The following is a 13,691-nucleotide window of genomic DNA, read 5'->3' as shown; positions in this document are numbered from 1 at the left end:
TATGAGATTTAAATATTTAGATTTAAATACTGAAAGAGAGATCCTAGTATGCCTTCCCTATAACATGTCTCAGTACAAACCATTTTCCCTTTTGGAAAACATTGTCAATGTTTTCCGCTTCCTGGCCAAGGCCTCTTTTTTGTATATTCTCATGAGACTTTTTTACCAAGGGGTGGAGTTTAAAATGTAACATTCTCAGTCTTGCTAGTGCTGAGGTCTCATTTGGGTGGAGGTGAATAGGTCAGATATGACCTCTGCTGTCACATCATCCAGGCCAAAGCAGTCATGGGGCTGAATCTTGCAAAATGCTGGTGACCTCAGGTTCCTTATCATCAGAGGAACAAAGAGGAAAGAATGTTGAAACATGCAGGGAGATACCACCCTTCTTTTCTGCCACTGGGTTCTTCATGGAAGCTTAAAGAAAGAAATAATAAAAGCTTTGACTTGAGGAATGGCCCAGCTCTATGGGAAATATGTGGGCAGAATTCTTATATACAAACAAATATGTTATTGGAGTTAGCAGCTTTTGAAGATACACAGCATTTTTCCTAGTTGTCTTTACATAGGGACTACATTGTTTTCAGATCACTCACGAGAACTTTTAATTCATCATAACCAAAAAGATTTATATCTCCCAGAAACTAATCTAGCTTCCACTGGGTTATCAAGATGGAGACAACTTGCCAACTGAAACTAAAGCAAAATAAGTGACTAATTTAAAACACTTGCATCATTCCAAGTTCAGCCTTGTACTGGTCCAATCTCCAGACCATATGTCAATCAGTTCTACTGTGCCACCAGGGATTTTGGAACAGATACTACAGTTCTCCATGCAGAAACACATTTCTTCTCTCCCAAGTAAAGCAATAGCAAATGTGCCATAGGGCATGGGTGCTGTACTAGCAATTTATTGGAAAAAAACCTGGCTCCAGCACCTTTCAGTGATGATAAATGTATTGCTTGGAATGGTAATGACAGATTTTTTTCTTCTCTTAGCTGATATTTGCATGTGAAACCATTTCTGAAGAAAATGCTTTACCTTGATGTTTACTCTAAGCCTCATCCCAGTTGGAACTAATGGACCAGAAGCTGTGACAAGGATTGCCTCTCCTTCTGCATCCACACATTCACAGAGCTGATGGGAAGCTTAATGTCTGTTTTCTCATTTAGCATATGTCTCCTTTCCTCTACCCCAGCCATGTAAAACAATGATTTGTGTCACTGATAAGGCAGCAGTGGAGTGACCTGCATGCTGATAACCATATGGGGAGGAGGAGGTGGTGTTCCCCAGACACAGGCTACACAATTTCTGTGTGAATAAATGGGTGCATGAGGTGTTGCCCCTTCATCTCTCATCTGGTTCTCTACATTTCATCCTTCAGGTCTGCAGAGCTAGCCTAGGAGCAATACGTAACCCCTGGATAGAGGATCTATACTGAAAATATGAGTTCTGGGATGGCTATTTTGGATTCAGAGCAGGTAGAGAACCGTGAAAATGTCCCTGGCACAAGATACTCCAAGAGATTGAGGTGAATCCAAGGAGAGCAGGACACAGAGGTTCTTGGACCCAGCCTATTGCAGTGAGAGACAGACTCATCACAAAGAGATTTCAGGAAAAACATTCTTCCCCCTAGGCTTATCCCATGAAATTCACCATGGAGAAGGATCTGACTGAGAATGACGGAGGGGCAGTTCTAGCACTGATCTCAGTGTGACAGACACTAGACTTTAGTCCCAAGGGTCAGACCATCAAATCTTCATGTCTAATGTTAAAAATAAAACATATATGTCAATTTTCCATCTTAGACAACATTGTTCAAGAAATGACAATAAGGGTGTCTGAATCTCATGTCTAAGCTACTGACAGCATATTTTGCTGTCATACTAGTGTACTATTCTTTCCTTTGGGCAATTAAACTGCTGGCCTGATAAATGGCAGTGCCAACATAGCTGTCATTTAAGTCCTGGAATCAGTGAATGAAGGAATTCCTGGCTGCTGTTAATGGATGAAGATCTATTGGAGTTAAAAATCCTGCTTGTTCAAGACCTCTCCAAAACAGTGTGGCAAAACAAGGATATTTAACATCCTACCTCAGGAAAAAAAATTGTACACTGGCAGTGGATGAAAATTCTCCTTTTATTTTAAAACCTCTGTAAAATCAGAGCAATGGGTCAATTCAAGCATTCAGCCAATTTAATTAGCGATTTCAGAGTAATCGTGGTAATGAGCCAAGTCGGCAAAGATGTCATTGGGGTTCCTGCAGTTCAAATTGCAAAAACAAGCATTGATCCACATGATTTTCCAGGAAAACTCAGTTCCATCTGGGCACTGAAACCTCACTTCAATAGTCTTGGACTTGTAGGGTGTGCAGCACCTGTTGTCTGTGCAGACGCCGCAATATTTGGGTCTGTATGGACTTTTGCTCACACATCCTGAGATGGTGTAGTTCATGGGTTCATTGGCCCTGTAGACAGCCAAACACTTCTTTCCAGGCTAAATCAGAGAAGAAAATAAAAAAAAAGAGAGGTTAATATTTGATGCTGACATAGAATCATAGAGTCAACAGGGTTGGAAAAGACCTCTGAGATCATCAAGTCCAACCCTTGATCCAACACTGCCGTGGTTACCAGACCATGCCACTAAGTGCCATGCCCAGTCTCATCCTAAAAACCTCCAGGGACAGTGAATCTATCACCTCCCTGGGCAGTCCATTCCAATGTTTGATTACTCTGTCTGTAAAGAATTTCTTCCTAATATCCAACCTAAACCTCCCCTGGCACAGCTTAAGACCGTGCCCTCTTGTCCTACTGCTGGTTGCCTGGGAGAACACACCGACCCCCACCTGGCTACAGACTCCTTTCAGATAGCTGTAGAAAGTGATGAGGTAGGACATAAAATTCACCTTGCTCTCTATAACTACCTGAAAGGAGGTTGTGACAGAGTCAGACTTGGCCTCTTCTCCCAGGTAGATAATGATAGGACAAGGGGAAATGGTCTCAAATTACTCCATGGGAGGTTCAGCTTAGATATTAGGAAAAATTTCTTAGTTGAGAGAGTGGTTAAGCATTTGAACAGGTTGCCCAGGGAAGTGGAGGAATCACCATCCCTGGAAGTGTTCAAAAACAAGTAGACATAGGATTTCACAATGAGGTCTAGTGGGCATAGTGGTATTTGGTCAAAGGTTGGACTTGATCATCCTGGATTTCTTTTCCAGCTTCAATGATTCTATGATTCTGTTCTATGATTCCTGTATTTAAAAGTGTTTGAAGCTGTTAGGAATCCCTATAGACCATGACAGATTTACATGTTCAGACCTGTGAACCCAGTAGGATACTTGCAAAATGGAGTTCACAGCCACGAGCAGACATTCAGCATTACTTTTCCACTAGATGAGTACAGGTCTGTCTAAGCCACCACTGTGCACAGCAGGCTCTGCTTGGCCTTCTTTGCAAGGACCTTTTGGCTGCAGCTAAAGCTCTCAGGGCAAGGTTTTCATACCAGCACATGGAAGCACAGGGAGGACACATTTTGGAACTCTGTGCAGCACAGTAAAGTCCATGTAGAGGTGCAGCCCTCTGAGGCCTGAAAGCTGCACAACAAAAGCTGAAGGGGCACACAAAGAAACACTCTCCACCTTGATGTGCTGGGTTATATCCACCTCACAGGGCCTCATGTTGCACAGGCGGCTTTCCTTCAGGAGCCGGCACTGGTCGTTGTCGTTGGAAATCCTGGTGGAGATGCCCAGCCCACAGGTCTTTGAGCAGGGACTCCAGGGTGAGGTGTGAACGATGCAGTTCTTCTGCCAGGCTTCATCCTCTCCCTCATAGGCTGTGGAGACAGTTTAACCCCACATTATTCAGCCAAGACAGCTTTACATATTAAAGACCCTCTCCCCAGCTCATTACACATTCAGGCCACTAACCCAAATAATTAAACTACAGCTAAGTGGCTCAGCATTCCTGTGAAGCCCCTCATCCCACCCCCTTTGTGCTGACCTACTTGTGTCAGACTCCCCAGCTCTGTGAGTGCTCAGGGCCAGGGCTCATTTCTTTATTCCTTCCCCTTCACAGCCTCGCACAAGGAGGTCCTTGTCTGGGACCCCCAGGTGCTGCCACAATACAAATAATTACAGAAGCTTGTTCCAGCGGGTGGAAAAAAGGGATGAGATTTGATCTCACCATGAAGGTTTATTTCTGAGCCCGTTCAATTGATTCCCTGTAGCAGAAAGTGGTCAACAGTCTCTGCTGGATGGCAGAGGGCTTGGGAAGCAGCCACAGCCTTTCACTGTGAGGAAGAGCAGTTTGAATAGCTCACAGAGAGCTCAGTAGCCATTTGGAGAAGGGTGGGCTCTCTTTTGAAAGCAGCCTACAACCCCAGTTCAGGTTCTTTCACAGCCTCAGCCAAAGTCCCCTCTGCTTTGCAGCTCATGGGACAGCTCAAAGGAAAAACTCTAGTAGAAACTGCTGCACTGAGCTTACTCACTGTTATGTTTATTAGTATATTAATCACTATACTAAACATAATAAATGCTAGTCGTATTTCTGTAAGAATTCTACTTACAAGAGGAAAGTCAGGCAAGCAAAGCTCTGTTATGCCCATTTTGGGACAAAGGCCATGAAGACATAAGGCCAGTTTCAGTACCAGATGCTTTGAATTTGGACCTGCATCACATTTCAGAGCTACTAGGGACAGAATTGAGGGCTAAACTCTGGTGGGTTTAACCCACAGAATGGAGATTGAAGCTTTGTTTTGTGCTGTAAAAATATAGACCAAGGACTGGGGGAAAAAAATCCTGTACCACCAAGGAAACAAAATCCTGGTTTACAACAAGCATCCTACATCTCCTTGAGCTTTGCTTTGTGAGATAGTCTAAAATATGGAGCTAATGTGGCTAATGGCAATACATTGCATTGCAGGGCATTTTGAGGATAAATTTGACATATGGCAAGGTGAGTCCGTCTTAAGCATTTGGGATCATATTTGAGGCAAATGGTACCACCTCTGTGCAGTGGGCTACGAACGTGTGTGGAAAGAAGACACATTATGTGATACACAAAATAGGTAGTTCAGTAATATCATCAGTCCAGAACTGATGAAAAGCTATACTAACACAAAGACAATTTAGCCCATCTGGCAATGAAACTTCCACCACAATAACTGTTTTCAAGGTGTTATATAAGTTTGAGGCTACTATGATACAGGGGCTTTAAAATTGCACTACCAAAGCAATATGACCCAGACAGAAAGCCTCAGTCCCAAGTTAAACTGAACCCATTCTGTTTCCCAGAGGGCCGACTGAAAAAAAAAAAAGAGGAAGCATTAAAAAGGACTTGTGATATCTTCAAAGTTCCAGCAGATGCTTCAAAGGGGGCTTTGTCACACGGAATCACAGAATGGTTGCATAAGCATCTTTGGTGAACCTCATAATGATAGAATCATAGAATGGTTTGGGTTGAAAAGGGCCTTAAAGATCATTTTGATCCAGCTCCCCTGTAATGGGCAGAGATGCCACACTAGATCAGGTTGCTCAGGGCCCCATCCAACCTGGCCTTGAATGCTTCCAAGGATAAGACATCCATATCCACATTGCTGCTAAGGAGTTTGAGCACACCACATGGGTTTGCCTGTTCTGTTCTTCAGCACATGTTGTGTGGGAGTCTCTGTGCCTCCTTCACACAAAGACTAGATACCTGCCAGGTCTGGCAGTGCAAGCTGATACTTTGCTTGTAGATTCTGTCTTCAGCTTCCTGATGGCAAAGGAGAAGTCTGTCTCACTGCCTCCATACCTGCAGAGGAGATGTGACGTGGAGACGTCTTCCTGATTTTTCTGGAGTCATCACAAACCCACTGCTCGCAGCACTTCCCTGCCATCTTAATCAGCTTTGGGTTTGGGCACCAGACAAGGGGAGGGCGTGAGTTTGTGCACATGGGAATACAGCCCACAGCCCCGTTAATGCACGTGCAGTTGTATTTGCAGTTGGGCTGAAACGCTTCCCCATTCTTATACCTGACTCCATTGAGGACACATCCTACACCAACAATTTCTGGAAAGAAAGAAAAAGAGAGAAAGACACACAGAGCACCATTAAAATAATGCTGGCAACAAGCAGCTCTGATGTGTTTCTTTACCAATCTGATCCCTGGGCTGCCAGAGCCAACACGGAGACACGGCAGTGCTGCAGGGCGATGTGTTCAGCGTGATGCTGAGACAGGGGTAGTCACACCATCTAGGAAATTGTTTTCATTCTAAATCACAGCAAAAAAAGAGAATCTTTCAATGCTTCATGGAAAAATAAGTTAGAAAATAAAACAAGCTTTATCAACAAATTCTTACTTAAAAAATCATTTCATGGCATGGTGGTAGGAGTTATTCACGGTAGGAACAATCAAAGCAATTAAAACAGATAATGAGCAAAATTTGAAGCTTTCAGAGACATATGAGGGACTATATGGGGTCACATATATGACACAGTTCTTCACAACACTTGTACCCATCTGAAGCAGAGAGGGAAAGACAACCAAGGTAGCAAAAGAGCACCTAAAAGGCACTGGATTCCTAAATTTCGGCAACTGGATCCTACCCACAGGATTTATCACAGAATAGTTTTCTAGGAAAATGAAGTATGCATTATAAAGCCATGAAAATAATTATTTGGTGTATTTTTTTAAGCAAAGTTACAAAAAAAAAAAAAAATTCAAGCATTTCGATTGCCCGAGAACAGGGATCATATTGATTCAAACAGCAGTGTTTGGGGTTTTGTTATTTTTAAAGGTATGGCCAGTTATTTGGAAGCACTGGCAGAAATCTTTCAGTGGAAAATTCAAAGTTTAGTTTCTTGTTTGGTCACATGGAGGCAGTGCACACGCACTGGTCAGATCACTTATGTTTTAAGTCTGGTGGGAAATGGAGCAGCAATGTGGCTGCTTCAGGGGAACACAAATTGAAATGCTGGATTAAAATTCTGCAAAGGCTATTTCTGGAATGGACTGAACGAAAACATCAAACACAAATTCCTTCTTCTGTACCAAAAGAAGAGCTGTTGGAATTTGAAGCACAAATCTAGATCTCCAGTTCATCCTCAGGTCCAATTTTGGTAATGCTTCAGTCTTTGTCCTGAAAAAATATCACTTAGTGCTGGACCTAAGAATTCAGGTATATCTCTAGGTGTTCACATGGACTACAACAATTCAAGAAAATGCTGTATTTCCTGGTGTTTTCCTACCAGCATATCCCTCCCACACTACGAGAACAGCCTTCTTCAAATCTCCTACACCAAGAGGCTCACCATGTGAACACTTCCAAACACAAAGGGGTTGCTGAATGCCTTCATGCAGAACTTCACTAAGTCTGAAATTAAGCAATTTGGAAGCACATCCCTAATCCCAGCCCCATGTGCACAATGCCTGACTCCCCACCTGGGCGTGTGCTCAGCACTCTGCTGTCTCTGCTTCGGTACAGAGAAAATCCAACAACAAAAGGAGAGCTGTAGTGGCCCCCAACAGGTTCTTATTTCATGTCTGGGAGGTTAGATCCTGGGATACACCTCAGCACACCAGTCCACATACAGCCTGAATTTCCCCCAGTTTGACTGCATTCCCTTTCCCAAAACCAGTTCCTAGTTCTTTCAGTATCTTTAGTTTTCCACATATTATATTGTTTCCCTAGACCTGCGTGCTCTGGATTCTCTAGGTTCTCTAGACCTATAGCACCTATATGCAAAGCAAATTCCTCACAGCAGTTAGTCCCCAACACCCAACAAGGTGCCACTCACATGAGCCTTCACTCACCCTGTGATCAGGACAGAACCTGATGGGCTGAGAGTGGGGTGATGCAGCCTATATGTGCCCCAGGGTACAAGAAAGAACATGTCAGCAGATCCTGTCCTATGCATCTACCTGGATGATGAACGCAAGGGAAAGACTACAGGTTTCTTTGGCAGCCAGAGACAACCCACTTCAGTCCTAACCGTGGAAAGACCTACCTCTCATTCCCCTCAGCTCTGTATGCCACAATGCCCCTCACCATAGAATCACAGATATCACATAATAGGGAATATATTGTCATGGTAGTAAGGATGATAAAGCATAGACTGGGAGTCTCTCCAGACCTCACTGGAAAATCTGGAGCTCAATCTTAATACATTGTGGTGCTGCTGCCACAGACACACTGAATGCCTGTAATATATGGGAGGACTGCAAAAACCAAAAGATATCCAACTAAGAAAGCAAGCATTTAAATAAATAAACAAATGTGAAGCAACGTGAAGGTCTTTAAAGAGTTCTAGGAAGGCTGATAGCTTTGAGACAACATCAAGCCTGTTTTCCTCTCCCAACCCAGGGCCAGCTGTAACGATGTCATTCTTGACAGTGTTTGTCTAACCTGCCCTTACAGACCTCCCACATACTCCAGACAATACACTTGAATGATCTCATATCCTCTTTTCTTAACCTTAATCTTTTCTAATCTTGAAAATCACTGTTTAAGCATACAGCTCCTTGCACGTAACTTCTCTTCTTGTTATTTTGATCATATTCCGCAAAAATCTGGTTAGACTGCACTTTTTGCATGCCTTTTTTTTTCTTCTCTAGCTGAGCTACTGCAAAGCCAAGGTCATTTCTTACTACACTTTCCATCCTTCTGCTAAGGAACAGCAACACCTTGTATCACTTCTGGGAGAAACTGTCAGCTTCCCTGAACTGCTTCACTCTTCAGACCTGCCCCTGGTGTGACTTCTGCTGTTTTAAATTTATGAAAGCCCACAGTTTGTAATCTCTTTCCTCTTCTGTGAATCAGTTATTCTATCTATTCATCTCACAATCAGCTCTCCTCCAGGTCTTGTTTCACCTTTAGATTTCCTCTTAGATCATTCATAGTTATGTTCCAACCTAGAAGACCCTACCTCTAAGTGACTTTTTCCTGTTTACGTACCTAAAGCCATGGCCATATATTCTAATAACTTGCTAAATAGTCAACAGCCTTTCTGATCAGCAATCTGTGTGGTTGTGCTTGCGATCCTTTCACTTTTAATCTTTCCCAGAGGAGTGATTGTCAGCAATTTCTGACATTTATGAGCTAATCAGATTCACTGTCATGTTCTGGATCTCAGAACAAGTGAACATATCCTTGGCACAAGAAACATTACCTAACTTTTTTTCCTCTGCTTGAGTAAAAGCATTCCAGTCACGTGAAACCAAGAGTTTGTTACAATAGGCGGGAAGAAATCCTTCTGCCTCATGGCAGCTAATATGACTGTAATCATTGTAATATTAAGGCTCAGACCTCAATTTGTGTTGAAAAGCTCTGATAGGAGAGGATCCACTCCTGACCCTCTTGACAGGATACCACGTGCTATCCTTTCAAAGGATCCACAGTAGGGAATATGCCAAAAGCATCCCCTTAATGTCATCGTTTTCATGTAGATGCCTACGTTGCTTGTCTTTAAATCTGGCTGCACACCTACCCTTCCTTCATCCTTAACCCACTGCAGAACCTCCTTCTGTTGCACGGAATATGGAATCATCTACTTGCACATCTGGAGACCTCCCAGTGCTGGTTGGTCTTTGCTCTTGGCTGCAGCCAACTCAAAGAGCAAGAATTCAGATGTCATTTCCCATTGAGCCACCTGCCCTGAGAACAAAGACAGATACAATGGAATGGAAGATGATGCATGGAGGAGTAGATGAGCGTGCAGTCAGTAATCTAATGAGATAAACCTCACCCACTGCTCAGACTGAGGGGAGCTGCCAACGTATATCTAAGTCAAAAATATATGTACATCACTTACGTGCACATACTCCTATTTCGTACCTAGGTCTGTCTCCGCTGTAGTCACAGTACAAGCCCCTGTGGAAATCACAGGTGTCAGCCTCTGTGCAGTTCTCTCCACGCTGCCTGGCACAGGTCTTGCAGCAGTCACAGCCATCCATGACCAGGCTGACGCCCACGGAGCACCGCGGTGGGGACTTGGGGCACTCGCATGGCCACTTGCAGTACTGGGTCCGTGTGTAGGTCTCTGTCGTGCCTGGGACAGTGGGGGCCATGGTGGTGATGGAAGTCCGGGAAATGGCCTGCAAACAGAGAAACACAGCTTGGAGAGCGTTACAGAGAAATGGAGGCTGCAAAAGTAGTGGTGATTAGTCCTCAGTTAAAGTCCCCTCAGCTCTAATGAGTCTGTAAGGAAACCAAAGAATAAATGTCAAAGAGCCATGGAATTGTGGTGGTGCTTACTGTCTTGTAAACCCTTCAAGCCCCAGCTGAGGGCAAATGCTCTGTGATTGGGACCACCATGCAAACAGCCTGGCACCACTTTGCTGGCCCTCAGCCCCTTCTAGACCTCTCTCTCTAAACAGAGGTCTCTCACCATGTAGGAATGTACCAAAACCTCTCTGATACATGAGAAGAAGGTGTGAGGTGTGTCCAGTCTTCATGGCCTTGTGGTGCTTGGTTCTGGCAGAGGATTGTGCCACCCCATATTATTGTCACTGCTGGTTGAGAGAAGGCTCTAGAGACTCTTGACTACTTGTAGGCTTCTTTTACACAGCAATCACTGCTTTTCAGGTCACCAAGAAAGATAAAGGTCATCGTGTTGCAGTGTGAAAGCACATGTCCCTGTTTGGCCTCACATTCCTGAGACTTATCCATATTTTTGTGGCTCTTGCAACCAAAACACAGGATCTCACAAATCCACAAGGGGACTGGGATCAACCCTGTCAGCCTGCCATCCTCACAGACACCCAGTCCTGAACCACTGTGCTGTGAGGATGTTTGGAAACCCACTGACTCAGTCACTCCATCATGGATCTCCTGAAGATGCCCTGTCCATTTTTTCGCTTCTTGCAATGCTCCTAATACCACAACAACTACTGCCTTATGATGTCCTAGCCCTTTGTCTTGACTAAAGATGAGGTTTGAGAAAGGAAAAGATACCCTCTGAAACCAAAATCTATGTAATTGGCTGTGAATGTCATGTTGCACAAGTTCACTCACCTCTGTTTGAAAAATGTTTTGCTTGTCTCCACCCCTATAACACAACACACATGCAGTTCAGCTCCCTGACAGAGTCCCAGTCCTAAGCAGTGAAGCTATACTATGGCTAAAACAAATACAAAAAATTAAAAAAATATTAATAAAAATGTTTTAAAAAGTAATGTATGCACTCTAAGCACTCTGACAACCACCCTTACCCATCCTTCACAGTGTTCAGACTATCATACTCAGCAGAAATGCTCTCTGAGCCATGAGGCTCATGAGTCTGTCAGCAGTGGGCTCTTCCTGGTCACATACTGTAGTTCCCATGATGTTGCCCTGGCTCACACAGTCAAAAACCTGGGATATTCCTGCAGTGATTTTCCACCTTCTCCTTTTGGCAGGTGCTTTTGTCCTACATGGAGTCATTGTGGCACATGTAAGTTGGACGAGTGAAGCTTCATAACATTAGTGTTTTTTGCATTAGCCATGCACAAATATTTACCACCATGGTGAGAAAGGAAGGAATACTTTTAGGGGGAGGGTAATACTGCCAAGTTTCCATTTCCTGAACTCCATTTCTTGGCAAATAAGTAAAAAAAAAACCCAACAAACTAGCCTTCATGTTAATTCAAAATCTGATCATCAGATAAAAAATTGAGGTAAATAAAGGTAGAAAAGGGACTTTGTGTAACACAGTGATGTGACTGCAGTAGACACATCCAGGTGTCGCTATTACTTAGATCATGGGGTACTGGGATCCCTTAATTCATTGAAAAACCCACAGAAAGTAGAGGTTCACTGCCTTCTGCACTCCCCAGTCTTCACAGAGCAAACTCTGGATGACATTTAACAGCACCAGCCACACTTGTGGTGCAGGAAGGGTGCAAATCAGCGTGGTGACAAAGCAAAGATGCAACTTTTCTGTGAGTATCACTGTACAGAAAACCTGAGCTTTTTGTGGGGGTCAAGCAGGGCACAACAGCTTAGGCATAGAAAAAAACAGGGTTATTTACATACTGTCAACAGCAACCAGAACATAGCACTGCTTTGGTACCTGTGGCCTAGAAGCCCTTCCTAATGACAAGGTGTGAGGGTTGCAAAGAATAAGTGAGTAATCCTAAAAAGTTCCGAGAAGGAAAGTCAGGCTCTAGAAACTGCTAAGGCAATTCCATCTATTGCTGGCTTCCTTGTGCTGTACTATATATCCCCAGTGTTTTGTCCTCTTTGCAGTTTCAGATGTCTCAAACAGAAGGCTTTCCAACAACTCTCCACAAAGAAAATGCCTCAACCCAAGACTTTGTGTCACCCCCAAGAACTGTGATCCCGCAGTCAGTGAACTATCCATGAGGATATCTCTGCAAAGCCCCTTTACTGTCTTCTACAGCTTCTTTGTTAGCAGGCTCAGATTTTAATAAAGTACATTTCTAAACCTGCTACTGCTTTATCTGAAGGTCCATTTAAGTCCTTTAGTATTTGGTTACCCTATATTTAGTTAATTGTGAACACATTACTAATCACTGCCAAACAGAGAACGTGTTTGCTCTGGGCATGATTCCCAATTCCATTAAGGCCTCCTTTACAAACAGTTGGCCTTAAAGTTGGCTTAAAAACACCTTTAAAGTAATGTTTAAACTAAAACATACCAATATAATTTACTCCCACTTTAAGGCTCATTGATGCTGCCAGAGTTGTTAATAGAGAAACATTCAGATTGATGAAAAGCCTTGGCCTTTTAATAGTAGGATTTTTCATTCTAATCACAATGATTTGAGTAGGTGCAATAATCTGCCACTTGAGAAGAGAGGCCTCCTCAAGTGCAATAAACCTATTTACTTTGTCACTGATCATTAAAAGAAAGTGCTTAATCATCAAATCCAGATGCACAGACAAAAGTCACACAGCTATTTAAAAAGCCCATTGCCACGGCCCAACCCTGTAAGTAAATCCCTTGCCCATCTCTTGTTTCTATTGTCAACAAGAGCAAGCAAACAGCTTATATGCTGTGTAGATATAAGAGTGTCTGTGAACCAACACGCAGCAAAGAGGAACCCTGCTACTCCTGTGGGTTTAGTTAATATGTGAAGGACTGGGGCTGAATTCTTACAGAGGACTGGATAGCTGGGAGACTTTTGGTGGTTTTTGATAGACAAGAATTTGGAACGAACTATTTAACAGCCCTTCCTGTAGGTCTAAAGCCTGAGTTGGCCAAGGAAGCCTTTCCAGTGTCCTTATAGTGGTTACTTGTTCTTGGATGTGCTGGATGAAATGTCCAGTGGTATGGCTGAGTAAGCTTTGTGAGGACACAGTGTGGGCTGCATAAGCATCTTCAAATAACCAGTGTGAACAGGCATCAAAATACTATGACTCCTGTGTTTTACAGTAGGGAAGACATGGAGTGATGGAAGCAGCAGTATGTCCTAGGCTCCATCACCACCCAACCAAAACCTTTGGAAACTATTGTCCATTGAGCACTTTAACAAGTGCACAACATGTAGAGCTTCCAGGACCTCTTCTTCTCCCCTCCTAAGTCCCTCATTACTTAACTATGGGGGAAACAATTCCGCAGAATTATAAAATTGTTGGCTTTCTCTTTTCCATGGTCAGCTGTCATCACTGGAATGTCTAAATACCTTCGGAAAAGTCATTCAGCCCTACTATGTCAATATCCCAGAACATTTTGGGATATAGACTTACTTATTAATAAGTATGTTGGTTAAGACA

At 43.3% G+C, this 13,691-nt stretch overlaps 1 protein-coding gene across 5 annotated transcripts in view; it reads right to left on the bottom strand.

Moving 5' to 3' along the window:
- Nucleotides 1-2,123: 2,123 nt before the first annotated feature.
- The window catches only part of CCN4 (cellular communication network factor 4), a 35,639-nt gene continuing 24,071 nt past the window's right edge, over nucleotides 2,124-13,691 (bottom strand). For 4 of the 5 annotated variants that reach the window (XM_051778574.1, XM_051778570.1, XM_051778573.1 and 1 more), the window contains 4 exons: nucleotides 9,787-10,069; nucleotides 5,788-6,045; nucleotides 3,636-3,829; nucleotides 2,124-2,494 (listed from right to left, as the gene is read on the bottom strand). In XM_051778574.1, the coding sequence (XP_051634534.1) occupies nucleotides 2,195-2,494; nucleotides 3,636-3,829; nucleotides 5,788-6,045; nucleotides 9,787-10,069 (1,035 nt within the window). In that variant the 3' untranslated portion in view covers nucleotides 2,124-2,194. The remainder of the gene's footprint in view (nucleotides 2,495-3,635; nucleotides 3,830-5,787; nucleotides 6,046-9,786; nucleotides 10,070-13,691) is intronic. The other variant, XM_051778572.1, reaches the window with a different exon arrangement.

Source organism: Manacus candei, unplaced genomic scaffold (assembly GCF_025592945.1).
Source record: "Manacus candei isolate 608988 ecotype Guabito, Panama unplaced genomic scaffold, ASM2559294v1 h1tg000013l, whole genome shotgun sequence".
Lineage (NCBI taxonomy): Eukaryota > Metazoa > Chordata > Aves > Passeriformes > Pipridae > Manacus > Manacus candei.
The sequence above is the reverse complement of the archived record's forward strand: the minus strand, read 5'-3'. Positions and strand labels throughout refer to the sequence as shown.